This window comes from Citrus sinensis, chromosome 1, assembly GCF_022201045.2.
Source record: "Citrus sinensis cultivar Valencia sweet orange chromosome 1, DVS_A1.0, whole genome shotgun sequence".
Taxonomy (NCBI): domain Eukaryota; kingdom Viridiplantae; phylum Streptophyta; class Magnoliopsida; order Sapindales; family Rutaceae; genus Citrus; species Citrus sinensis.
The window spans coordinates 21,780,716-21,808,583 of NC_068556.1; the positions used below are offsets into that span (position 1 = coordinate 21,780,716).

The 27,868-nt window shown below is 36.1% G+C and overlaps 6 protein-coding genes across 9 annotated transcripts; 1 reads left to right on the plus strand and 5 right to left on the minus strand.

Annotated features, from left to right (window-relative positions):
- Nucleotides 1-705: 705 nt before the first annotated feature.
- On the plus strand, nucleotides 706-3,899 carry LOC102611424 (E3 ubiquitin-protein ligase RHF1A-like). The gene is made up of 8 exons (XM_006489262.2): nucleotides 706-1,118; nucleotides 1,493-1,539; nucleotides 1,635-1,697; nucleotides 1,819-1,921; nucleotides 2,038-2,336; nucleotides 2,753-2,860; nucleotides 2,948-3,293; nucleotides 3,557-3,899. The coding sequence occupies exons 1-8, from the start codon at nucleotides 993-995 to the stop codon at nucleotides 3,566-3,568; spliced, it is 1,104 nt and encodes a 367-aa protein (XP_006489325.1). The 5' UTR covers nucleotides 706-992; the 3' UTR covers nucleotides 3,569-3,899.
- Nucleotides 3,900-6,475: 2,576 nt separating this feature from the next.
- LOC102611135 (peroxiredoxin-2F, mitochondrial) lies at nucleotides 6,476-8,897 on the minus strand. The gene is made up of 5 exons (XM_006489261.4): nucleotides 8,609-8,897; nucleotides 8,450-8,479; nucleotides 7,575-7,733; nucleotides 6,953-7,047; nucleotides 6,476-6,794 (listed from the first exon to the last, which is right to left on the minus strand). The coding sequence occupies exons 1-5, from the start codon at nucleotides 8,828-8,830 to the stop codon at nucleotides 6,689-6,691; spliced, it is 612 nt and encodes a 203-aa protein (XP_006489324.1). The 5' UTR covers nucleotides 8,831-8,897; the 3' UTR covers nucleotides 6,476-6,688.
- A 359-nt stretch (nucleotides 8,898-9,256) lies between these two features.
- LOC102610829 (3-dehydrosphinganine reductase TSC10A) lies at nucleotides 9,257-12,343 on the minus strand. Of its 3 annotated transcripts, none has more exons than XM_025092180.2 (4): nucleotides 11,598-12,343; nucleotides 10,994-11,141; nucleotides 10,502-10,792; nucleotides 9,257-9,572 (listed from the first exon to the last, which is right to left on the minus strand). In XM_025092180.2, the coding sequence occupies exons 1-4, from the start codon at nucleotides 12,126-12,128 to the stop codon at nucleotides 9,547-9,549; spliced, it is 996 nt and encodes a 331-aa protein (XP_024947948.1). In that variant the 5' UTR covers nucleotides 12,129-12,343; the 3' UTR covers nucleotides 9,257-9,546. The 3 variants fall into 3 exon arrangements, with proteins under 3 accessions (XP_024947948.1, XP_015389165.1, XP_006489323.2); XM_015533679.3 differs by having other exon boundaries at nucleotides 9,257-9,632; nucleotides 11,598-12,337; XM_006489260.3 differs by lacking the exon at nucleotides 9,257-9,572 and having other exon boundaries at nucleotides 10,494-10,792; nucleotides 11,598-12,342.
- Nucleotides 12,344-15,428: 3,085 nt separating this feature from the next.
- On the minus strand, nucleotides 15,429-16,640 carry LOC102610339 (hypothetical protein). The gene is made up of 3 exons (XM_006489259.4): nucleotides 16,535-16,640; nucleotides 15,990-16,174; nucleotides 15,429-15,897 (listed from the first exon to the last, which is right to left on the minus strand). Exons 1-3 carry the CDS (start codon nucleotides 16,638-16,640, stop codon nucleotides 15,652-15,654), a joined length of 537 nt encoding a protein of 178 aa, XP_006489322.2. The 3' UTR covers nucleotides 15,429-15,651.
- A 1,041-nt stretch (nucleotides 16,641-17,681) lies between these two features.
- On the minus strand, nucleotides 17,682-21,729 carry LOC102610024 (NEDD8-activating enzyme E1 catalytic subunit). The gene is made up of 9 exons (XM_006489257.4): nucleotides 21,284-21,729; nucleotides 21,014-21,177; nucleotides 20,502-20,704; nucleotides 19,539-19,771; nucleotides 19,393-19,455; nucleotides 19,241-19,297; nucleotides 18,988-19,109; nucleotides 18,693-18,810; nucleotides 17,682-18,224 (listed from the first exon to the last, which is right to left on the minus strand). The coding sequence occupies exons 1-9, from the start codon at nucleotides 21,377-21,379 to the stop codon at nucleotides 17,937-17,939; spliced, it is 1,344 nt and encodes a 447-aa protein (XP_006489320.1). The 5' UTR covers nucleotides 21,380-21,729; the 3' UTR covers nucleotides 17,682-17,936.
- A 140-nt stretch (nucleotides 21,730-21,869) lies between these two features.
- LOC102609525 (protein trichome birefringence-like 11) lies at nucleotides 21,870-27,249 on the minus strand. Of its 2 annotated transcripts, none has more exons than XM_006489255.4 (4): nucleotides 26,237-27,158; nucleotides 24,601-24,990; nucleotides 23,412-23,570; nucleotides 21,870-22,708 (listed from the first exon to the last, which is right to left on the minus strand). In XM_006489255.4, exons 1-4 carry the CDS (start codon nucleotides 26,680-26,682, stop codon nucleotides 22,342-22,344), a joined length of 1,362 nt encoding a protein of 453 aa, XP_006489318.1. In that variant the 5' UTR covers nucleotides 26,683-27,158; the 3' UTR covers nucleotides 21,870-22,341. The 2 variants fall into 2 exon arrangements, with proteins under 2 accessions (XP_006489318.1, XP_006489319.1); XM_006489256.4 differs by having other exon boundaries at nucleotides 22,491-22,766; nucleotides 26,237-27,249.
- Between the last annotated feature and the right edge of the window lie 619 nt (nucleotides 27,250-27,868).

The following is a 27,868-nucleotide window of genomic DNA, read 5'->3' on the forward strand; positions in this document are numbered from 1 at the left end:
AAAACCAAGAGTGCGTTCTCGGTTTCATGTGGGATGCAAGGAAGATAATTGATTAATTAATTATTGGATTCTAGAATTCGAGTTCGTTAATGACTTTAAAGTAATTGTTGGTCTGACCTAGCGTGAAAAGTTATAAGACACTTTTATTATTGCTTTTAATAAAATTTCCCACAACAAATAAATATATAATGCCACCAATGTCATAACCTAATAATAATAATAATAATAATAATAATAAGATTATAATTAACAAGTTTCATGATATGTATAATTATTGAAAGTAATACTAATGATTATAATCTTACTCTCAATTATTATATGTTATTTATCTATTAAATAATAAATTTCATAATTAATAATTTTATTATTTTATTATTTAATAATTAAAAATTATAACAGTTAGTATTCAGGTTGAGACTTAACTATTAAGATCACTAACATTATTATTTTTTTAAAATATAGATGATGGCATTTATAAAATATTTAGCGCAATAATTAACCTGCTAACTTGATTAGAAAACAAAGGTAACAAAATTTGTTAATTACGGAAAGAATTTAAATAAGAGGAAATTAAAATAAAAAAATAAAAAATATGTCAAATAATCAGGAAAGATTGCAAGCCACATAATTTGTGAAAATAAATAAAAAAAATGAAAGAAAAAGAAAAAGAAAATAAAAGAAGAAATTGAAAAGGAAAGCAAAGGGGGAGAGTGAGGAGTGGGGTTGGGGGAGGAAGATTGATTCCATTCAAAACAAAAGCGTCTGATTCGGATAATTTTCCTGCGCTCTTTTCATATTCTTCCTTTTACTTTTCTCTCCATAATTCTTTTCTTCTCTTTGACCACCCGCTCTCTCTCTCTCTACACTTTTCTAGGGTTCCTTTCCTTGCTCACATTTCTCTCCAATTCCCCTCCATTCATTCATTCCTTCATAGACTCACTCGTCGTCTTCACTCAGAGTCTCTTCCCGTTCTCTCACCCTCTCAATTTCAAATGGCCAATTTCACAGCTTCATCCTCCGCCGGATCATCGTCGTCTTCCGTAGCTGCCCTCGATGATTCCTTCGAAGACGCCTGCAGTATCTGCCTCGAGCCTTTCTCCACTGACGACCCCGCCACTGTATGAAAAAAATCTCTTGCTTTTCTTTCTTTTCGATGTTTGCTCTCTCACCACCGCTTTTCTTAAAATATGCAGTTAAAACGTCGCCGTACTTAACTGTTGGATTAGCATTTCTGTCTGAAAAACTATTTATTTGGTCTCCATTCGCTGATTCTTTGAAATCATTTTTTTTATTTTGCCCGCTCGAACACACCATGGGATTGATATGAATTGTTATGGTCTCTGTCGTTTGATTTGCGTTTTTCTGTTTCTGGAATTATTTGGTTCATTCAATCATGAGACTGTTACTTGAGGATTTGAAGTAATTGGTTAATCCAAATAGAACTCTAGGTTTGAAGAAGCAATAACCTTTAATGCAATTCTGCTTGTTTCAGGTTACCAGCTGCAAGCATGAATATCATCTTCAGTGTATTCTTGAATGGTAAGCTCTTGTAATTATGTTTTGGTTGTATTCCACTGTGATACTCTATAACCTGATAAATTGAATAACTCTAGTTGAATCCGTCTCTCATTTAGGTCACAGAGAAGCAAAGAGTGTCCAATATGTTGGCAGCAATTTGTCCTGAAAGAACCAGCCTGGTACATGACGTTCTTTTTAATAGCTTTACTTCACCGCATTCAGATGTCTTTATTTGTCCAGCGTCGAATGATGAAGGAACATAGTCTCCGTTTGATTTTAGTTTGTCTTTCTATACTGTAGCCAAGAGCTTCTAGCTGCCATCGAGAGTGAAAGGCTTTCCAAGTCAAGGCCTATAGCTTCTGCTGCTCCTGTTACTTTCCCTGAAGATTTTGATAATGGGCCGGTGATTATTTAGTTTGGTTTCAAATTAAGTTGTCGACTTTTTATTTTGAAAAAAAATTTGTTTGGCGAGATAGAGTTTATTATTATACCTCTAAGATGCGAGATGGGATATTTCAGGATGGTACTTACTTTGATTACGATGATATGGAAGCACGTATTATGCAGCATCTAGCTGCTGCTCGCTATTTTCGCAGAAGAGAGATGCAGAGATACCCTGCACTTGATGCTTCCCAAGTGGTTGATTCTAGTTCTGCTGCAACTGCTTCTTTAATGCTGCCAACAAATGCGAATTCACCTAATTTTTGTCATGGGTCATCTGACACTGATATCCCAACTTCTGTCATAAGATCAACTGACAATGCTCAACCTCCCTCATCTGATCCTGGTACTAACAGAGATGGCCCTTTTAAATCCAGGTATTTGTTCAGAACTCAAAAGTCCAATTATTTTCCATATTTCAGATGTTTTCAACTAGCATTTGGCTGGCAAAGCCAAAGAGGTTCTTGAAAAGGATAAAGAAAACTAGAATTGGCTTGGAATGCTAAATTATTCCTGTAAAAGATTTTTCAGTGGTGCAGTGAAATAATAGTCAGCTTGGGCGGAAGTAAGAATGATTTCTACCCACTTATATAAGCTGATCTGCATTCTTTTTTCCCCATTTGTTGTTATTTGTATTTTTGAAACACTTGTTGTTGTCTTCTTCTTTTACAAGTGGATCCTTAGAAAGCTTTTGCTTCCATTGCACACGTTTTTGTAATCATACATTCATTTCATAGATTTCCATTGTTTATATATATGTTTCATATGATTCAATGGATCATTTTTGTTTCAGAGTTTTCTTCAGACAGTCACCACCTGATAGTCCAAGGAGGCCAAACCCTTCTGAGGTATTCTCCTTCTCAGAGTCTGTAAAATCGAAATGGTCTGCTGCTTCAGCCAGGTAGATTTTCTGCAACTTGGTTCCCTTTGGGATTGGTATTTTATATGTTTCAACTTGTCCATCTGAATTGTGTTTGTTTCTTAACAGATACAAGGAATCAATCTCAAAAGGTACCCGCAGTTTAAAGGAGAGGCTGCTTTCTCGGAACACCTCAGTTAAGGAATTAAGCAAAGAAGTTCAGCGAGAGATGAGTGCAGGAATTGCTGGTGTTGCAAAAATGATAGAACGCCTAGATCTTGCCTCAAAGCGAAGTGGAACCCCTGCCCCTTCTTCTGCTAATGCAGGGGGGCCATCCAGTGCTTTATTTAAAGGAAAGGGTGTACAAGAGAGTGCCGTGAACAGGAGAAGTGCAGAAGTTGCTCCTGATTTAATGTCAGCTGCACCCTCAAATGTCACTGGTACCAATTCAGCTCAATTGGAAGTAGCACATCAGGTTATAGAACTTCTCCTCTGCTGCTCTGTTGCTCTTTTTTTTTTTTTTTTACTTTTTGATATCTCTTTATTACTTCCAAATGCTGTATGGCCATTTGACTGCATAGAACACCCCATTTTGAAATAGCTTTGAGATCCAAGCTTGCCCATACTTGGAGAAAGTGTAGAGAAAAGAAAGTTTACCTTTATATCAATTTATTTAATTTTAATAAAAAAGATGTGACTCATGGCTGGTTATGATAGACGTTCTTTTTCTGTTGGCAGAGAGGACTCTGATGCTGAAGAATGGGGGACTCGTTGCTAACCTTTAATATGTTAATAGCAATGCAAGTGACGGCAGTGAAGAAACCAACATGGTCATTGGTCGGCGTCCTGCATTGCCACCGTATACAGACTAAAAACTTTAGTCAGTCAGTAAAAGCTATTTCAGCACTAGCCTGTAGAGTTACTTTATTATCACTTTTATTTTGAGGAAATCAAGGTAGAAATCCTAGAGAATTGGGCATTTCCTCCACTGGCTTTTATTGATTGCACTTTCTATTTTGTTAACAAACTATGTTCTGCTCTGCCTTAGACTGATATAATCTATTTTCAACATTTAGCTTTACCGTAATCGTCTTATAAACTGATCTAGCATTACATTATCAGGTAAGCTTTATCCCCATAGCTTATCACCAACTATATATTTATATTGGTGAGGAAGAGCAGATACAAAAACAACATTATATATACACGAAATCGTCGTCTCTGGACACTTTTGGACCTGTGGTTGTGACCTGATTTTATTCAGTACACTCTTTCTGTCCTTCACCTGCTCTTATAGTATTACACAATGCACCGGGTACAGAGTACACCCTTCCAATGGAAAAAATAACGCGCGGTTTATATATATCTATATATATATATATAAATATATATAGTACTGTTATTTACCCCGAATTTACACCCTAAATGTAAAACGCTACTTTTGGTTTCATTTGCTTTTGAAAAGCACGTGTTTCAGTTTACTTTTTCCTTTTAATTGCCAGCACTTGTGTTTCAGCAAGGAATACTGCAACGCAAATGTGTTTGCTTCCCAATTCATCACTTCATTACACTGGCTGAATCTTGTAATCAATCGCATGTTGACTTGTTAACGAATTTACAATAAGATTAAAGAAAAAAATTAAAAAAGTGAACAACTGCAGTTTATTATTCTTCTCCTTAATCATGTATGTAACTCATACATACAAATACAATGAAATCAATCCATCAAAATTGTTCCATGCACAGGAACACAGAGTAAACAAAAACAATTGGCGACTGTCGTGTAACAGAAAAAAGTAAAGGAGATTTGTGTGGTTCGTCAAAAAAGCAAGAAAAGGGATATGAGGAACTGATTTGTTATCTAACAAAGTAAAAGAAACAGAGAGAAATAAACATGTGTGTGTAACAGAGAAAAGCAAAAAAAAAGAAAGTGTTAAACTGAAACACGTGCTTCTCAAAAGCAAATGAAACCAAACGCAGCGTTTTACATTCGGGGCGCAAATTCGGTGTAAATAACTTTTTCCATATATATATAGGATCACGATCAACTCACAAGATCATGCATGACTACCAAGCCACCTGCTTGGTACATAACTTGTGAGCAACTTCAACGATACAATACAATATAGGATGCCTTTGGAATAAAAATTGGATAATTGTAATTTTTAAATTATAGTATTAAAGTGTTTAATAAATATTAGTTGTTATAGTTTGGAATGTATGTTAATATGATTTTTCAGTTGTATGATGGGAAATCTATTATATCTTTAATAATTTTATTAAAATTATTATTAAAATTTTATATTTACTATATATTATTAATTTTTATTTAATAATTACAATTTTTTTTTACAGTAACTGTAACTTAAAAATTACAGTCCTTCAATTCAAAATCGGATCATAGGCATTGTACCGTAAATATACAATGATAGATCGGTAACATGCTCGCCAGGCCGAGCTAGCGAGCTGCCCTATTCATTGGCGCTTCGCTCCCTAGTGTCTTGATCATGTCCTCCAGCGTGGATGCTACCTGCAACAGGGTCCACACAGGCCCCAGTCAATGGCTACATACCACAATATCTAATACCGTTGGATTGCTCAGTATAATCGTTCACTAATTGATGTTAACTTCATGATAGAGCTTCCTTCTCTCATGTGCTTCAAAGCACGCCGGGACAGGAAGAACTGGGAGAAAATATTAGTTCTAAAGACCCTTTCCAACGGGGTCTCGGTGATACCATCATCCAGAAAGAATTAGTCATGTTCTGCTGAGCTCAGCTGCATTATTCACCAGAATATCAACCTTCAAACTTCCCGTACCCATTGACAACTTGATCAATTGCCCATTTGCAATTCTCATCAAATCCGACATGGCAGGTACAGCGATGGGTCTTTTGCATATCACTCGTCTTAGCAACTTGTTATCACTCGTCTTAGTAACTTGAAACATCAACAGCAGTAGTAAAATTATTTTAGTAACTTGAAACATCAACAGCAGTAGTAAAATTATTTTAGTAACTTGTAACATTCTATTCCGATTCTAAAATAAAGTAAATACATCGTGACAATATAATTCCTTTTGATTTCAATTCTTACAGTTCGAATAAATATTTTATTCTATTCTTATTTCAGCTCATTCTCATTTAATGCATTCTCGTTACCGATTAGTAAACGTTCCATAAACTTATTGCAAGTCCTCATATATGTATATATATACAATTTTTAAATTCAAAAAATTTAAAAATAGATCAAATTCCAGCCGGCCACTTCATCAGAGGCTGATTACATGACAAAGCACAACAAAGCTGGCGATAGTGGGTTGGGTTCAAGAGCAGGCATTTATCGATTTGGTCAACAATAAGAAAGGTCGTATGACTGAAATTTTTTGGATAATCCCCGAGGTCCAAAACCAACGCAAGCATTTTTCGAAAGTGAGATTTCAACACATCTCCAGATTTTGTAATGTCATGCTCATGCTTTAGCCAAATTTGCTTTCGTGAATAGTACAACTGATCTATGGCTGCGTCCTATGCCAGTAGAAATAGTTCATGTATTCACAGCGTTGAATGAATAACAGTGCTAATTTCTTATTAAAAAAAGGGGGGAAAAAAGACAAGAGGCATCTATCTTTAAAAGCAAATGAAAAACAAGAGGCAATTCTCTCAAACTGCTTTTACCATAAACTTATTCACAATGTAGGAACAACCTTATTTTTAGAGGGTTAACAAAGTAAGAAAGATAAACACTAAAACTAGATTGGAGCAACATTTCCAAGTTATTATTCGCGGACCTTCTCTGCTAAGAGTAATTGAAAAACATGCTATACGCATACAAAAGCTTGAATCGATGGCAAACGATACTGAAACATATTTAGATCTGTCCCAAAATGACATCAGCACCAGAAACCTTCATGTTCGATGGTGCTTCCTCTACATTAAGAGCCTTAATCTTCCCATCCTCTACATATGCTGACCACCTGTACAAAAGAAAAGTGAAAAAAAAAAGGCATTATCTTAGTAAGTGAAATTATGAAGTTAAATCTAAACAGACTATTCATGTCTTGATTGGATAATATTTAGCAAATAAGGTAATAGACTTGTTAAACTTTAGTATATTAAATAATTCAAAGAATACCTTTCAGAGCGAGGACCAAGCAAAGCAGCAGAAAGATCTTTTCCCAAGTCCAAGCTCTTGTGGAAGCTTCCATCAAAGTCACCATAAAATTCAATCTGTTAAAAGCATGAACAAAAAACACATGATATTACTAATGGCATATCAACCACAAGTCATTCAAAATAAAGAAAAATAAATAACAACGCAAGTGCTGTATCAGCCTAATAGGATTTTAAACTATAGTATTTATAACCTGCATAACTCAATGATTCAGAAGACTAATCAAACACTCTGTACTGAGGGAGTGGAAACGATAACAAAATCTACAACCAAAACCTGGTATTTTGTCTCCTTCGACTTTAGATGTTCTAGGTACTAAATATAGGGTAGACTTGGTCTAGAACTTATTTTTATTGCCTTGGACAAGGAGGATATGCTGAAGACAATTATAAGAGCCATATCAACCACACCCCTCATTAAGGAAGAAAGCAATTGAGAGGAAACATATCTGACTAACCAGTTATAATACTCAACTAAACGACAAAAATTAAACCAATAATATTATAACAATTGTGAAATAAAATCGCTAAGGCACCAAAATTCTCTTGAAGCTAAGAGAATAAAAGCAAAGCAAATAACTTACAACATCTTTGGCTTGAAGTTTCTCTGCCCAGCCATTCATAACGTATGGATCATTAACGGCCACACAAATTACAGAATCAATCCCTTTAGCCTTGAACTTGTCAATGTTATTCTTGTAACTAGGGACATGCTGATTTGAACAAACTCCCGTATATGCACCCTAGAAGATGGTAAGATGCCAAGCAAAACATAAATCAAGAATAAAAGATATTTGTCTATGTACAGATCAGTATCTTTTGGGTAACTTTATCTCTTCCAAAGTCTAAAAGTAAATTCTACAACATCTATAAAACGAATTTTACCATCATGTTTGAAGAAAATGTTGTGTTAAGTCCTTAGTGGAGCATCAGCATTTTTATTCTATGAACACAAAAACAATCATGTCGGTTCAAATAACAGAATTATATATTGTCCTGTGAAAAATTATCAAACAACCTTGTATTTACTATAACAAGAAAAATCAATAAATCAATAGATAAATAAAGATAAAATGCTTTGTGCAGAAGCTCTCAAATTCCACTTTATTCATTTAGCTCAAGCACTAAACCCCAAGCAGGAAACATATTGAAATCACATTGACAAGTTTCAACATTCCATTTCAACCAGGGAAAATTGGTCCTTTACTAATTATAACAAGTCAGCTAATTATGCCACTAAGAGAACAAACTCTTGCTATGTTAAGCTTCCGCTTTTAAGCAAAACTCCTTTTAGCAAATGGGCCACACTTATCACACTAACCGTTCCATAAACTCAAGCATCAACACAGACTTCACAAAATCATACACACACTTATTAATTGTACCAACAAGATCCACCGAAATTGTTCATCAAACAAAAAATTTATGTAAAAGTATAATTTGTTATGGAGTAACTTACAGGGAGCCCGAAAATGACTACTTTCTTTCCCTGAAAATGTGAAAAATAAAACATAAGTTCAGTCAAGTAAACAACATCATAAAGAACTTTACTTTAAAAAGAAAATAAAATGAAATGAAATTAGAAACCCAATTAAAAAATGAAAAGTAAAGAAGGAACCTTGAAAATGTCTTTAATAGGAGTGGTGGCGAAATTGGAAGAGACACCTTCGTCCCAGGTCCGAGCTTTCTGGAGAGAAACATCCTGCGCGGCAGAGACCATGTCACTGCCCACTGCAACCGACGCATACGCTCTTGATGACGTGGGGATTCGAAGGCTATCGATCACTGACCTTATAGCATAAGGGCTGCTTCGCTTCAGTATAAGTGACGCCATGCTCATGATGATAGCGTGCTTTCTCGATTGTCGTGTTCTGCGGTTCTGACTTACGGGGATGGTATTGAAGTATTAACTATTAACCGGTCTTTCAAAATTGGGTTTATAGTCTATATACCGATGGGCCTCGAAGTGACCAAATGAGTCCACCAATTGTAGCCCCTTTGCCCCATTTTTTTTAATTTTTTTCTAGGAATATGAATATCATCTCATGTATGTAAGTGTAACAGCTTATGCTGAATATTTTTACAAATTGTATTATTTATCTATATGTATTAATATTTTATTATTTAAAGAAAATTATTTTTTCCAAATATTTAAAAATAAACTCAGGTCATTATTAGCACAATTTGCATCACAATAAAGATAAGATACCTAAAAACTTTTTTATGGCAGGTATAAGTAGATTTGTAATGTAACAACATCAAAAAGTAATATAAAGAATTACAAAATTGTTTTTTATTTGAATAACTGATTTCAATTCCAGCCCATAATTCTTCTTATTAACGGTCTAATGACTCTCAAAGCTGCAGAGTTGATATGTTCTATGCATTTCAATTACAACGCATTATCCACCTGGATGGTTGCCCATATTCCATCTGCCTAATATTAGAAAGTAGAAACCAGAGGTGGCATGGAATCTTGTTTCTTCAAGACTGATCCTGAAATCAGTTTGAAGTCCGAAACTCAAACTCTTAGAGATGTTCACCAATCGTAAGGACTCAGAGGTCTGCATGATTAACACCTGCTGCAATCCAGCAACAACATGTAGCCATATCAAACACCAAGGGCTTCTAATTCCCTGACCCTGAAATGAAAAATCATTCAAGACCATCGCATTTCAGCAACAACTCTCATTTCCAAAAATGAAAACAAAACAGCATCCTAAATAGAATAAAATCTATCAGTTGAAGAGATCATTCCTTTCTACACTTCAAAACCATATCAAAATGCAAACATTGCAAAGTATTCTCAGCACTTGAGTAAGACTATTGACAGTCATAGAGAGAGGGAAAAAAAATTACCAAACATAGTTATTCTTCATTGGCAATAAGAAACATAATTGCATATAGTATTCTACCTCTGATACCTAGAAGATGAAATCATTCACTTTTTCCTGTAACAAATCTAATGTAGCTCATTTTTTCCTTTACTAACTTTTTCGATATAATCGTGCATTCACTATCCAGCGGTTTTAATTGTAGATATAGATCCTAGCATGCAGCTTAGCAAACCCTCAACCACCATATCCTAGAGTGAAGTTCATCAAGAAGGGAAAAAAAAAAAACTGGCAATTATGACTTAAGAAAAGATGATAGCAATTACAGACCAGTTTGAATTTGGGTAAGAAGTAGATTTTACTCATACTTTATGTCCTTGGCAGATATCAACGAGAAATATTTTTTTATCGAAATGAAAATCATCAATAATAGCAGAAAAATTCAAACACATCCCATGGTGAGCACAATGAATTGATACAAAAGAAGTCCAGTCTACTGTAATACTTAAACGACCAAGCAAAACCAAGGCTGTTTTGAATGCATTAATGATAAAACTGGAACAAATACAGATCTCTCAGTCATCTGCACTTCCTTTTCTTAATCACTTTAAAGGGTACACTCTAGTCGTAAAAGAGAGGATAGCAACAGTGAAATTATAATTGTGTAGATTACTTACTTTTCCCTTGTGCATGCCACTTTTCTATGCTTCCGTACCAATTCCACTGGAAGCATAGAGCAACAAAGCGAATCAAACCAGCGGCAACCACTTCAACAAATGCCATCAGGACTGATCTCTGCGGAGACAAACCAGCAGTTGCTATGGACAGCAGGAATCCCTCAGAATTGCAAGGCACAATGAAGCTACCAGATTTGATGCCATCTAGAGCTTTCTTGGCAACTTCATCAGCTTTCATTGCACCAGATGAGGCAGCTATAATGCTGGTGAGCCGTGGTCTTCTCTTGTTTTCTGCAATCAAATTGCAACCTCTAAGTTACAGCAAAAGCACAATGAAAATCTGCAAAATCAGAACTAGTTACGATTTGATGACATATTATTAGTTCCCAACCTTAAAGGCATTACGTGCTGTGGGATTACCTAGCAATTCAGCTGAGAGAAATACAGAAAAGACCACGAAACATAAAAGAAGTTTACAATTAGAAACAGTACCTTCCTCTAGACCGGGAGTTTCTGTGTCCGGAGGAAATATAAGAGAGACATGAATGTCATCTGCAATAACCTCTTGTTGTAATGCTTCTGCTAAACCCCGTAGGCCAAATTTACTAGCTGAATAACCTGTGTAACCATAAATACCCACCTATCCACAAGAGAGCACCAAGTAAGCAAAATTGCCCTGATAGCTCGCGCCAACTTGTCACATGGTACCCACCATGGCCTTTGGCAGACTGGCTCGCATAATTTGTTTTCATTTATTTCCTTCATATTGGTATTTTTGTTAGGCCAACACTTTCATGTCACTGTCACATCAATTTATACAGATATATGTTGCATATAGTGTTACTGTTATAGGGAGAAACTACCTAATTAAAAGAATAAGTACCTAACTACAACTACGCTTACAGCATTACAAATGTATTGTCATTATTACAAGTTATTGATTACTAATCACAAGTTTATCGCTACATGTACAAACTTAAGTTTTAGCATGGAATGCATAACAATGACATGAAAACTGGAGAAGCAGTAACAAAATTTTGTGACGGTCGTAACGTATAACTATCCTGGTATTAAAGAGAGACCACTTTTATCCTACCTGACCGGCCTGAGAGGACATTAAAGCGATGGAAGCGGGGCCACCATTCTGCCTCTTCTTTATCAACGGCAATGCAGCTTTGATCATATGGAAACTTCCAATGATATTGACATCAATCATGAGCCTCACCTCATCCAATGACTGCACCTCCAATTCTCCAGGCACGAATACGCCTTGATTGACCACCAACACGTCGACGGGCCCGGCCTCATCGAGCGCCGTCTTAACGGCGTCAAAATCCCTAACGTCCGCGGAATATGTGGCCACCTCGATTCCGGTGGCGAGCTGGATCGATTGTTTCGCTTCTTCTAGTTTTTCGCCGGACCGTGCCAGGATGGAGACCCGGGCCCCTTCTTTTGCGGCCTGATGCGCCAGGGCCAGGCCGATGCCGCTGGATCCCCCAGTGATGAACACGTGGCGGTCTTTGATTGGGATCCTGACGGGCTTGGGACGGACGATGAGGTACAGTAATAGGAGGAGAGTCAGTGGCAAGAGGAGGACGAGGAAACCAAGAAATGAAAGAGCCGCCATTGGATGGTGGCGATGGAGTGTAAAAGCACGGCGATGATGCGTTTGATCTGTGAGAGTGCTGGAACTTTGACTCTTGCTGGCCTGCTGGGTGTAGCGCGGTCTTGTACATATGTTGATTCGCCCGTCTAGATCTTGCCACGTAATTGACGGTTACATACTTTCACGCAGATTCCGATGAATTGAACCAATCTAACATACGACTTGTCGCTATTCGTGAGACATTGTTGACATGGACTTTCGCTATTCGTAAAACATTGTTGACATAGAGTTTAAGGAATGGATCCCTAAGTTACACGCGTATAACTTATAATTTTCTCGTATGAATAATAAATGGATCCACATCATTCATTATTTATGTGAGAAAGTTATAAATTATATGTATGTAACTTAGCATTAGTCTTAAGTAATTCAATATTAAAAAATACTTGCGATTTAAGCTGGACGGACTGCGGAGGTAATAATTAACATGTGAATGACATATAATTTGTAAATTAGAAAGCAATACGACATGTAGCTTCAATTAAGCGATTTTCTTTTTCTCTTAAAATTGTTCATATATACGTGCGTGTGTGTATGTATCGGAGTTTGGATACATATATTTTATAGTATAGTCCAAAAATCTGCTAAGCGTTAGCTTAAAAACCTATTTCCACAAGTATAAGGGGAGACATTGGTATAAACATAATTTCTTTTTGAATAGACTCTCTCGTTCATTAATTAGATTTATTAGGCAAGCACTTTAGTTAAGAGATATACAAAGTGAAAGTTACGAATAAAAGATCATACACCAGACGTAGTTAAACCCTTTTTCCATAGACAATGACAGGGGAACTAGAAGAAATATTCCGTGTATCTGTAAGAGCTAAAAATAAATATAATTTTGGGATCAAATAACTCATCTACTTCTAATTATTGTTATTTTGATAATAATAAGAAGCTTTTTGAGACCCTCTCTATTCTATTCATGTTCCGTCTTCAGCAAACAATTAATTGCAAAAGATAAACAAAGCTATAAAAAGCCCTCCTGTCTGTCAATTACCTAATTAACTGGAAAATGGAAACAAGGTACAAGTCTTCTCCCTCCATCTTACGTACTTGACCTTCACCGACAACGACGAGTACTGATTTTTAGATTGCATCTTTATTTTAAAAGCGCATGCATGCGCACGCATTCGCACACACATATAATTATTCGTAAGTGCGGACACATTCATTTTTATTAATACAGACACGTTGTTAAGTTATACAATTTAATAATACTAAAAACTGATTCTATTAAGTTATATAGTTTAAAAGTACGTCTGTATAGAAAATAATAAGGGCGCTCAAACTAGACAAATACTATATATATATAGAGAGAGAATCCTTTTCTAATATGGATGCACTTTTTTTTTTTTTTTCATGTAAACACGCTCTTAAATAATTTAAGAGAATTAGTTTTTAACTCTCTTAAACCGATATAAACCACCTCTCTTGAGTGTCTAAAGGGTCAAAAGTTATCTTAAGACTTAAACGCTAAATCTAGCACACTCTTCCAATTCTTCAACTATACATACACTTATTGGTCCGCCCAACTTGTGCCGTAACCACTAATCAGTTAGCTGATAACTGATAAATTAATACACCACTTTAGTTCTAGCCTCCGTTTCTGTTGTTAAGAATATTTTTCAAAGCAGATTATTTATTCCACGTCTGAACATTTAGACTGCGTCATATTCGAGCTATCAACCATCTAAGCAGGGTTTTGACTTTTGATCTTAAATATCAATATATTTAAGGGGGAAATTTTTGCCTTGCTTGACTGGCTTTCCAAAGCCATTAGCTGATTATTGTAGACCAGTACAGCCAGTAGCTTCAAATTTCTTCTTCAAAACGGTGAGTGATAAAATTGATTAGCCTGGAGACATGGAAAAGTCCAGGTTGCTGGCCGGGTAAGGAACTAGAGCAAGAGCATGCAATTTTATTTTCTTCAGAAAATATTGAGTGCGATCTTCAAATTCTGCTGTTGCTGCATCACTAGATGTGCCCACTGGTCTCCTATTTTTTCTTTATTTTGTGAAGCTAGTGGGGTGTTTGAGATATGGAGAACAAATTGTGTGGGAACTCACTAGATATCCATCATTTTCATTTTAATAATTCACCGAATGTTTGATGTGCTAATCTATACAACTTATTCAGCACTAGATTTTATCTGCTTTAAACAATATTATCAATAATATATAACATCAAGGCAAATATTCCCCAGCCAACAACTTTGTATTCCTTTTTTTTTCCCCCTTTATATCTTCTCTTTGGAGTGACATTAGGGACCCCTTTAAAATTTAAACCATGAGAGTAATTTAGAGGAACCAAATTAGCCATCTAATTGATTAGGTTTAATTTGGGTTCTAAGTTCTTCACACATTAGGATCTCAAACAAAAGCGAAAGGCAGATGAAAGCATGAAGGGTTGTCATTTTGGGAAAAGGAATATGATGGTGTATCAAAAATGGAAATTAAAAAAAAAAATGAGCCCTAAAAAAGATTATGGAAACCATGAATATTGATGGAAAATGACTTCAACAGGACCCCGCGTACATATGTTTGATTTGAGGGAAACCGCACTGGCCTAATGCAAAACTAAACTATAGGTGATGAATTAATGTAGACGCATCAAGGTCTAAATTAATTTAGTGATACTGCTGTTCGAAGAAATATTTATCATCAATGATTGTGGCACATTAAGTGCAAACCATTTTTATAAAAAGTACTTTCATGGCCACTACTTATACTATGAAAGCAAATGGGGGAATTGGATTCTTAGCTTTATTAAATTTTAAGTTTCTTTCCACACACACAGAGACCCCAAAAAAAAGAATAAAAAGGTGTTATCAACCAAAGCAATATGATTAAAGAAGATTGAAAGACTAGATGATTACTAATATCATGATTACAAGGAAGAACTCTTTCTTATTACCAAATCGCATTTTTACAGCTAGCTTGCAAGTTGATACAGCCTTAATAGAATCCAAAGATATGAACGGGAGCAGATTTAAGATATGTTGTAAATATCTTTCGATTTTGAGCTGTGTTTGCAACTAGCCATTCCCTTCCAATATTAGACACTGGTGGTACAAGAAGTTGTTTTTCTCTTCTAATCAAGTGTTCAATATCCAGTGGGATGTTTATATGATATAGCTAGCATGAGGAAAGGTGAAGGAATCACAAGAAGAACTGACACAACTGGCTAGTAGAACACTAAATAATGAAAAAATTAATCGCTTGCTTATACTGAACACATGAAAAGCTTAATCCTATATCATAACCGATAACAACCAGACATTTTAATCTCATTATTAAGAGGTAGAAACTTTACTTTGTGTACTAGGTGCCCCAAGGCCAGCTAAAGAACAGCTTAATTTAATTCAATGTACATATCACTGTAAAAATATGTAAACAAATTATGAAACCATAATAAAATCCTCGCCTCAGCACTTTATTGATGAAGGGATTAATTAGTTATGTACTATTAAAGTAAACAATTCTTAGCCCTTGTTGGTGTTAAAAGAATTGTTATAAGATACTTGATGAGAATCAACTGTTCTTGCTTTATTATGTTGCCTGTGAGATTTTGATGAGTTGCATGAACTGAATCTTCCTTGTCTGTGCTTCCTTCTAGGTTGTGTTGACTGAGGGATAAAAACTCCAGTTCCTTTGCTCTCTCTTCTGCAGCTTTGCTCATGGTAAAATGGAGATGGTGCTGCTGCTGCATAGCTTGCTCTGGAGAAACCCTGAAAAATCTAACCTACTTTAGCTTAAGCCCCTCCTGCATTCATACACTACACTAAAAGCGTCGATGAATCTACAAGAAAATTACATGTACCTGGAGGGAAACTGAAGGGCAAGTTGCAACGGGGTCCTCCTCGTCGTCGTCCATGATGAGCAGAGAGATTTGCTTGCTCAAGTCTGCAAAGAGCAAATCGTCTTCAACTTCCATAGTTACTGAAACAAGCTTCCGCTTCACTGGAATAGAAATTTTGTTTTGGCAGAAAGAGCAGAGTAGGAGAACTTAGATTTTGCACATATGCGATCTTGAAACCTCAGCCGTTTTTTCTTTTCCCTTCCTTTTTTTTACCCCTCCCTTCTCCAATGCATGGGATATAAGGGTTATAAATAAGCCAGGGAAAGGGAGAAGAGATGATGGTTTTTTAAGTTAAAAGTTAAAATAGAATGTGCATGTGGGATGGCGGGGTCCTCAAGTGGCAGTTGGCCAATCTGGCTAAAGGCCCACAGGAATCATGGAGTTGTGTTGTGATACTATCCAGTTGTGGGATGAAAAATATAGATGATGCTGAGGGAAGCAGCAAGCAACAGCCCACTCCCCAGATATCTAATCCAAGATAGGCTCAATCTCTGATAGTATTATACTTGGTTGTAAATGGGTGGCTATATCAGTTTTATCAACTTTGCCATCCTCGCACTTATGGGGAACAAGGTATGGTCCAAAAATACGTAGTCCACAAAGATCGTACATGGGTTACCCAGAGCTAGACATCCCGATACAGTAGTTGTTTGATCGTTCTCAGCTACAAGTTAGTCAAAGGATCTATCTTTTTGAAACCCTGTTTGTTTTGTAGGACCAACTCATTAATGTGACCTCTAAACCTGAGCTCTCCACATGATCGATGGGTCGTCACATGTTACTGTACACCATAAATGTTATATCTGCTGGTAAAATAATGAGAGAGAGAAAGGATCACAATCACATGCATTAACAACCGTGTGAGTCTAATCAGGCGGCTTATTCTTTGTTCTATGAACGTCACCCTAAGCCCACCTACATGAACTTTTCTTTCACTAGAAAGCAGAAACTTGAATTACAGAAGATAAAGGAGTCATTTGGTCCACACGTTTTGCCGGCTGGCAAAGGGACCCGCCCATATGCAATAACATGATGGTGCATGGATCGATTTGATGTTCTTTCCAAATCTTTGATTTTCATTTTCGCATTTATTGGACGTAACTTTAATCGTTACGTTTAATTCCTTGTTTCTCGGAGCGGAAATTCAGTTTGCGAGAAATTATATAATTCATTAAATAAATAATATTATAATATGTGTATATTTAATGTAAAAAATTATTATATAAATTATGATTATGTTAAATTTAAATACACATTACATTCATACATTAATTAATTATAATATATCAAAGATATTTTAAAATATCTCCCAACATAATATTTATAATATTTAAGAGGTATTTTAAAATTTCTCCCAGCAACCACCGGCAGGCTCATGGCTTATGCTAATCTTGGAAAAGCCGGCATCAACGCTAACAATTAATTCAATGTATTAAGCTAGGAAAAGACATTACGCTTGAAGGATGCTTGGGCTTTCCTTCTTCACTCACAATGCTGTCTTGGATCTCAAATCTCCAGAAGATTATGATGCCCAGGTAAAAACAGGCAAATGAAAATGCTTGATGTCACAGAAGAGTGTTTTTTAGCCTCCTACTAACTTTGTTTTCTCCTTTAGCACAACTTAAAGTTGACCCCAATTGTGAGATAAGATCATAGGACTATATCCAAATGCCATAAATGAACTCAAAAATTGTGTTTGCGCATCGATGTTTCCTTGGTAACATAATCACATCTAGAGAAGATCTGTGGTAGAACAGAATGTAGAATTAAAATTGTTACCAAGTACAAATGTAACCAAACTCGCCCGTTCAATTCCTAGTTTTCACTAAAGATAACTTGACAGGCACAGCATCCATGTGGAGCTTGGAAGAGCGCTGGTTTCAATAAAACATTGGGGCAGCGTGTAAATTATGCCCCACCAGCCATATCCATATCTGTAACCCCATCAACTCCCCTGAATACAACACGCAATTTCCTCAGGCACGAGGTTTTCTTATCACTCTGGCCTGTTACACCAGTGACATGAAGTATATCCTTTGCAACTTTATCCATAAGGTCATAAAGTGGTAGGCTTAGGTTTGATCGGGTCATCTCTTCCAGAACTGGAGGAGCCTGCATGTACAGATTCTTCCCTTGGTATGTGACACTTGCTTTTGCTAACTGCAGCTTAGGATGCTCTTCAAGTAGATTAATGAACTGCAAAAGGTACAGTTAACACACTATGTAAACAAATAGATATTACAAAAAGCAGAACTTTGTTGTCAGCTTCATGCACTTTATACAAAAAACAAGCCAATGGGAATCATAATAAATCAAAAAGGTCAAGATCTGGAGGTTAGAGCAAAATTTTCACTTTGTTCATGGACCATGACTAGCTATCACTCTGCACTTGACAAATTTTTAGAACTCCCCATGGGCCCACCTCTCAAAACAAAATATTGAAAAAAAATAGTGGAAAATAAAATACTGTGATGCCATAAGTACCCTGAGGTAAGCCCTATTTTCTCAAGCCAAGACACTGCAGCTGAATTAAGTGACCAAATATGCAAAATGCGGAAAGATCCCATATATCATCAGAAAGAAAAGAACAGTTATGATGGGAAACAGTATTGCCAATGAAAACAAACACAACAGAAGATAGATAGCCAAGATATAGAAAATGACCTTTTCTAGAGTAACTGAAGTGTCCAATTCAATAAGAACACCTGGACCACATACAAGACAGTCCTTGTCCTTCACGAATTCAGTAACTTTTATGTGTAGACCTGCAACACCATTATAACTGCACAAATATATATATTTTTTATAAGAAAAATTAATACAGTCAGCGCACACTTGTAGGTACAGAGAAAAATCCAAAACCCTAAAATCTCTCTCCTTAACATTTTACTTCCAATATTAAGAAAGTAACTACATAAAGAATTGCATTGCTGATGCAAAAAAAGAAAGCTGGGCATACGTTAGATAATTCGATAGAGTTTTGCTGCATCCTGATGCAATCTTCAATGTTTCAAGAGCACATGCTGCTGATATAATTGCATTGGTGGAAGCAATAGCTGGTATGATGTTTTTCACAACACCCTGTAAACAAATCAAGAACTTATAGTCTGTAGCAGAACATGGTATCAAAGACTTAAGACTCTTGAATGTGATATTCAGGAAGTGTAATTTCAAACAAAATTTACTTTTTATCTTCATAGAATGTACTATACCTGAGTCAGAGAATATGTAACTCCAGGAATGCCAAAAAGCTCAGCTCTCTTGACGGCCTACGGGGAGGGGGTATCGCTAGGCATTAGTCGGGGGATCAATAATGAAAATCAATATCAATAGAAACATCACTCAGTAGCTCCATATAGTTAACCTCGGAATAGACCCACTGCATATGTTCCGGGTCATCTGGATCAAAAGACTTTCCACTGTGCACCTGAATTAAGAACCATTATAATATAAGCAGTAAGCCAAATCATCACTTGAAGATATAAAGAGCAAAAAATGACAACATATTACCTCATCCCACTTGATTAAATGGGCATATTCAATACAATGAGCAGCTGTTCTAGGGGTTTCCGCAAGAGTGCATAAAGGAAACTTCACTTGAGGGGGGAAAAGCCAGATGGTACACTCAAAGCACGGTGTGACTCCTGGTATAATAACCCTTGCATGACCCTTAAAACCTTCAGTACCCCCATCTACCATGGGTTTGATTGTTTCTTCTCGTGGCTTGTCATCAGTCTCATATTCTGAATTTATGGGGATGAAAAAAAGGTGAGACACTACATAAACTCAAGCAGAATATAGGGTGTACTTTGAGAATGACGATTTTCAGCTTTAAGGAAGCATGAGATAAGATATTGAGGTTAAATTATTAGATTCATAACTTGGAGGTGGTATCATACAAAAGAATATAAATTTCAAATATGAAAATATAAAGGTCCAAAAAACCCTGACAGGCATAGATGAGGAATGAGTGAATCTCTAGGCAATTGCCTAAGCAGTTACTCCAACGTATATAATTAGTGGAAAACCCAGCCGACATAAAGCCACATCTGTCACACCCATATTGGTATTGCTCTGCATAAACTGCATTCATCTGCGGTCACTCTAAGGACGAAATTTCCTCATGTGCATGCCACAAGTGTCAGTGTCAGGGCTCCTATGGCATTCGTGTCTAATGCCATGCCTCATAAAGTATGCTCATTAGATGAGTCAAACCATAGAGAAATTTAAAGGAGGAAGAGGAGGAAGAGAAAGTTGACTCCAAATATCGCCTAAATTGATAAGTGAAAGAAATTGAACTATTTTTGTAGGAAAAAAATAATAATAATAATTCCAACATCAGCGGAGGTTAGTAGGTTCTAGACTACAAGCAAAGCAACTCATCAGAAAGAACAGCCAAATACAGGCACCAAACAGAATCGGGCATGAATGTAGAGAGACATACAACATGAATGAATAAGTTAAAATACGCACCAAGAAAACTACATGCTACAGCATTTATATAGCTCCGAGCCTCGATGGAATCGAGACCAAGGACAATGATATTAAAATCATTGTAAAATGAAATGTCTTTATCCTCAATTCGGCAAAAATGTGGGACAATATTTACACCACTAACTCTCTCCATGACACGCTTTGCTGCCACCTCTGCCTTTGGCTTACCAACATCTTCCATCCTACAGAAACAACAGCAAAATTACAGTATAATTTTCAACTGATAAATTTTATCGCATATGCAACCTTCTTCATGAGTACCTAATCCTTCCTACCTTCACTTTTTAGACTTTAAATGGGAGACATGTTGAACGAACCAAAGCTCACAATTTTATTCTTAAACAATAACATGTCTTAAGCTCAAGTTTTTGGCAAAACATATTATCTAACAGAGCAACAAGTAGCTGAATATCATCAATCTGGGTCTAATTTCCAAAAAATAACAGAACAATAAAAGAAATAGTCATGAGATTGAATTAAAGTTGAAAAACCTGAAAAGAAACTGGCGATTGAGATTCGAAACTTCGATACGGTCCATATCAATGACCTCTAGGTTTTTAAAACCCGATAAAGCTAAGTCTTTCAACAATTCGCAGCCCAATCCACCGGCTCCAACAACCAAAATTCGCGCATATTCTTGTAAGTCATCTCTCAACTGCAACAAAAATAATTGCAAAAAAGAAAAGGTTAAAAAAACGAAATTGCAGGCACATCGTTTCTTAAAATGTCGCAACGAGAAATTTGGAAGAGAGGCGGTTTACTTCTGCGCCGGGTTCGAAAGTGGGGCCCACGAGATTGCCGGCTCGGAGTAAGAGCTTGTCTAGGTCTCGGGATCGGCTCGGTGCCGTGTCAGCCATTTGCAACAATTCTCACACTCGCTTACTATCACTGTATTTGGTTCTGATTTAGCCGTTGCGAAAATATGCTGATAGCTTGGCTTTGACGCTGGGTCTGTGAGTGGGGAGTGTCAGCTGTGAAGCTTTTAAACCTCCGCCTTCTTTGCTCTTTTTTGTAATTTTAGTTTTGAGTATGGACCGGAAAACGGGCTCATGGGTTTGAGATTTTACCCAGAATTTGGGAGCGTCGCAGAATAATCATATGCTTTATGAACCAAAGTAGCTTTGAAGTGATTTACTTAAAAGAGGAGGATTCATTATGACATAAAGACCCATCAATCAATCTTTATATGATATACACATTCCATGTACTTGCTCTCAATTTATCAGGACGCAAATTCAAGGGAAATTTTGGAAAATAATCAAAATTTACTAGCTATTGATTATTTTTGCAAACTGCCCACATCTCTCCTGTGGCAAAAACTGTCCCTCGTTAGCCTTACACTGCGAATTTTTCATCAAGCAACAACTATAAAGCAATTGGTAAAATTGCAATTATAACTGTCTTTACACTAGTCTTTGAGCTATACTAAGTCAGCAAAAAATTTACAATTACATGTTATTTCTAAAAAAAATAAAAATAAAAATAAGATGAACTAACAAAATAAAAATAATACAGTTCCATACTCCAATCCAAAGAATCCCTGTCCTCTCACCAGCCCCTAAAACTATGCCTCCCTCCTTTCTTATAAACAGCCAGCCATTAAATGGAATAGAGATCAGTTCGGTCCCTGAAGCTAATCTGCATCAACATCAAAACCTCAGAACTGCATCAGATCCCTTGCCGCAAAACTATAACAAAACTCTCTTTACATGTTATGTCCCTTTTTGATTTGCTGGATAATATAAATCACACTATGTGCAGAAAACTCCCATCTGCCACAATGGCATTGGCATTCAACTAAAAAGACTTTCCTCAACAATCAAGCCTGTGAGCTATAAGTTGATGTGTTCGATGCATGAGTAGTCTTGCACTTTAAGAATAGTGCATAGAGTAGCTCATTCCAAGAATCAGGGACACCGGGCAGGCACCAGTGGCTGCAGTCCTGCCGATGAATGGGTGCAGGGCTTGCTTTGGGACCCATATAATAGAGAGATGAATGCCCATCTTTCCTTTGAGCAGTCATATAGGTTACATTTAAAACATCAAATTTCCATGTGCTTGTGTTAGCTGATAACACATCAGTCACCATTTTGAACTGGACCCAAGTTTCAGGTGGCACCAAAGACGTTCCAAGTTCTGGCAGTGTCTCCATGTGACAACTTCCCCCAGTCCTCCAATCTCCACCTCTGCGATGTGTTTGCTAATTTAGCTCCCAAGTATGGAAAGCATAATTTCACATAAAATCTAAGCAAAGGTTAGAATCCTAACCCACTGTGTCTATGACAACCTTTGTCATATCAAGCATCGGTATAAAGGATTAGACTAAGAATAACTTTGTGATAGGATAGATATAAACAGAATCATAAAGGATTAGACCAAGAACAACTTTGTGATGGGATAGATATAAACAGAATCATAAAGGATTAGACTAAGAATAACTTTGTGATAGAATAGATAGAAACAGAATCCTAATTCCCAAGTAACACCATTAATTCCTATCTTGCAAACTGATAGCAGAAACAATCAATGGGTTAACAAAAGATGAATGTGATGTGAAAGCTTAAGTTGTAGCATGGAATATTGCATCAACATGTCAATCACATGCACAAAGACAACATATTTTAACAAGCCTGCATAGTTGAGCAGTATGGACTATCCTGGCATAATCCTACTGACGTAAAAATTCCAGCAAATTCAAATAAAGAATGTATTGCTCAAGAACTAGTATGAGTTTGAATTTGATGCTCAATCCAATTACAAGATTTGAGTATTTTGCTCGGTCTCGAGACATAACAATCTAACACAGTACATAACTCTTGCGTATTGAAAGAATCAAACATGCACAATTCAAGGAAATCAGTGGAGGAAACGGATAGTATTGAAACAAACCTGAAGTGTACAGGAGCAAATGTACGAAAGAAGACCTGTGTCTTGCTTGTATTAACTTCATTGTGTATCCATTTCACCACAGTTTCTATGGACCTCCGATACGCATGCTCTACCTTCATCTCGATCTTTACCTCTGCTCCTTCTTGAAAGTAACAACCCCTGATCAATCAATTGAAAAGGAAAAAAGAAGGTTGGAGTCGGTAATTTTTTGTTGAAACTCAAATTAAAAGCATATAGATACACTAAAAGCAGCTACATGGTTGCCACCAACAATTACCCATGTATTTCATGGAACATTTAACTTCACGCGCATGAGATAAAATCCAAAAATTAACATCCCATATCCGTTGAATGACACACACAAACACACATGCACAGAGATGTATATAAGCAAATCTAGACAATATATGACTTAATAATTGACAATATGAAGGGTTCATTGTTGTTGATATAATTAGGAAAAGAACCCATGGAAGCCACCATCATTCTTTTCAAGGAATCCAGATATCATTTCTGTACTACATTGCAACCATCTTAAACAACCAGAACTCGAATAATATTTAGATTTCAGTCCTTTCCTCAACAGTGTCGAGCCTTCATAGATTATGCAAAAAGCATAAATGAAAAATTCCAAATAGAAAAAGAAATGTAGATGACAATCTTTCACAGCCATCCATTGCACAGATAAACCAGGAAGAAACTAGGAAAAAACTGCCTAAACCATAAAAGGAGATTTTCTTATGGTAAAGTTGTTGGAAGGCCACTGGTATACAACCTATCATTCATTTAAACCTAGAGTTCACTAGATAATCTCAATCCACAAGGACCATCCATCATTATCTCTATTTATAAATGTCACCAATCACCCGGGATAATATTTGCCAATGATCACCATAAGATAGATCATACATATTCATCTTGAATTAGGCCATTGATTATGACATCATTTCCAAATCTGAATATGCTTAAACCCAAAAGATCAGTTCATCAATTCAACATTAAATCTGAGGAGTCCCTTTTATGATATCCTTCAATGACAAGAACTGCATTAGCCTTTGGAAGAGTTCATCCAATATGAAATTATTCTATTGAAATTTTATAAATTTTCAAAAGGAAACATCTATCATATAGAAAGGAACAATAAATAAAAATAAAGTAAGAATTTAGAAGAGTTAAATGATTACTTTACCCCCTTATGGTCTTCTCATAATTCCACCAATGCCCTGTGTTGAAGACCAGCACATCAGCATCTTTCCACTTCCAAGAGTTCCAATCCATTTGATCCACTTTAAGGGTTGTCTTAATCTTTTCTGATGATCCAGCGGGAGGCCTGCTCTGCAGTACAAGAAATGGAGCTCTGTAGTACTCCACAGTGCAATTATAGTCTTTAAATTTGAAGACCAAGAACCCTTTATGCTTTGTTATTGGGCTGCCATTCACTTCATAGATTGAATCCTTATTGGGAACCACAGAAGAGAGCATGCAGAGAAGTGATTCCCATTGATTCCTACCAATTGAGTCGCCAGCAAAAACTAGCCGTTTGTTCCTCAGTTTCTCCAACATCAATTTTGGATCGAATCTATTTTCAACAGTGGCAAAAAACCCACAAAAGGAAAAAATGATAATTGGGAAATGAAATGCTGAAAGTTGAAAATAAAGCAAAACCATAAATCAAGACCGATAGTTACAATCACTGTTGGGGAAAAATTAAGCCATTGATGACACAGAGACAGAACAACACTATGAATACCTCACACAACCAATCACGCATAAAATTATAAATTAACTAGGGTCCACATGTTATCTTTTCATTTACTGCAGAAGGTAACCAAAAACACAAATCCTAGGCAGTTAACTGACAGAAAATATTACCAGCAAAAGAATTTCAATATTTAGAAAAGAAAAAAGTTTTTTTTCTTGTTTGATTAAATGCCTGGGATCACAGTCCTAAAGTTCACAATTGATTTTTTTTTTTTTTTTTTTTTTTTTTTTGAAAGGTCAGGAGTGAGGTTTCTCAACACAACCAATCACGCATAAAATTATAAATTAACTAGGGTCCACATGTTATCTTTTCATTTACTGCAGAAGGTAACCAAAAACACAAATCCTAGGCAGTTAACTGACAGAAAATATTACCAGCAAAAGAATTTCAATATTTAGAAAAGAAAAAAGTTTTTTTTCTTGTTTGATTAAATGCCTGGGATCACAGTCCTAAAGTTCACAATTGATTTTTTTTTTTTTTTTTTTTTTGAGAAAGGTCAGGAGTGAGGTTTCTCAACAGAGGAAACCAACCAAAACTAGGACACGAACAGGGAAACGTGTGATTAAGAAGAAGTTAAAAGAGAAAACCAGAGGAAAAAAGACGAGAGAAATCATGATCAAGCATTCACGCCAACTTGGCTATGAAATTCAAATTTTGTCTGTTTTTGACTGGGGGTATGCAATACCGAAAAGATATAATTTTCAAATGCCACAAATTACAAAGGCTTGACAATTACTTCTACAAAGACATTCAAAATAAGCCAAACTAATAGACACAGACAAACAATTAAACCAATAATAACAACAATAATAAAATCCCAAATATGATACCCTGCCCGTTTGGTTCTTGAGAAAATGCAGAAAAACGTCATATACAGTACTAACAGGCCTCATGTTTCCAACAGTTCATATCTCTAGCTTATGAAAAATTCAACTCCATCACATATTCATTATACTTATTTGAGTATAAATCATTGGTCTTCAAATGACTAAAAGACAACTTTCAATTTGATTACTAAAAAGCTTGTGAGGGGGAAAAAATTGAAAGGGAAAGGTCAGCATACCTTGGCAAATTGCAATATTTTGGTTGCCATCTCCACTTGGTGTAAAATAAATCAGGCCTCCCATTTTCAGTACACCGAAATCCTTCATCCAAAAACCTACAATCTTTAGACTGATACAAAGGGTACTTCTCATCCCACACCCAATCACCATCAAACAAATCACATCCACTTCCATTCTCACTCAAAAATTCAACTCTCGTCTTATCCACCATTAACGCTCCGTCAACTTTCAGCCACTTGAACCTCTCCGATTTTCCCGGAACTCTATACCCTTTTTCCACCGCCCGGTAATCCAAGTAACAGAAACAAACTATTACACACACCGTAACGAAAAAAAATCCAAGAACCCCCACATACGGCTCTATTAGCCTCAACCGCTTAAATTTCTTGAGAAAATCATAACTTTGAAACGCTTCATTGTCATCCTGAGATGGGTTCTTAGACATCGGTAATAAAAATCAAATTTTGCAGTCTGGGTTTCGTTTCTTTTTGTCACAAAAAGCAAGAAAAAGTATATATACATCAAAAAAAAGGGAACAAGTGTGATGTGCAAGCAAAATAACACTCATAAGTGAGCCATTCTATGAACCGCTTTGCTTGGTAGTTCAGTTTTGTTTATGTAATGAAAAACGAGAAGGCCAGAGAAAGAGAGAAACAGATGGGTGTGAAGGAAGCAAAGGAGCCTTTCATGGAGGAAGAAATTATATACGTTGGCAACTTTTCTTCTTGTTTGATCTTAGCGGTTACTTTATTACAACGAGAGAAAGAGAGAGTGCTGCGTTTTTGGTGTGAATAAAATAAATAAACAAATGATTAATTTATTTGATAAAAACAATCATGGGATTTGAAGTGGAAGACTCTGAAAAGTGGGGAAGAGAAGTGCTTGAATCGTGGGATTGTGGGAACATTAAAAATGGCGAAAGAAATGGCTAACGGATGGGAATATGATGCTCCTCTATTTAGGAGACAGGTGTTGAGTTGTCATTGGGCAGTGTTGATAAACGCGGTTTGAGTCCACGGTTTAATGTCTGAAAATTATGACGCCGTCGACGAACGCTGCTGTAAAGCGGATTATTAATTCGTTTTTTGTTTTGTCTTAAGGAATTGGAAACGAAAAATAAAAAGAAATAAAACGTCTCTTGCTGTTTAGTGTGATTAGTTGTTAGATCCTGTGCTGTAATAAGCTTTTCCACTCTATAATCGTGAGGGCGAGAGGACAATGATTAGTATTATTACGTTAATTTTTTTTGTTTTTTTTTTAACATCAGCTTTATTACACCGAACATAACAGTGCAATAACATAAGTTGGGGCCCGAATCGGTAGTACAAATGTGGTTACTAATTCGCTAGAAATTAGCTCAGATTCGAATCAGTTTCAAATTCAGTTCTGTGTTTAAAAGAATCTGAAAAAAGAAAGAAATTATCAAATCAAATCGAATTCATTAGTTGCGATTAGTTCAAAAAATTTTAAATGCCGATAAAAGGTGTTATAGAGTTATTCCTATATAGGATACAATTTGCCCATCCATCATTCTAATTGACTTTTTAATTTGATATAGATGTGCTAAAGTTCAATATTTATTATTTAGGATTTAATTCCTCCATGTTTTTTTAGTTTAAATTAGAAGGAAA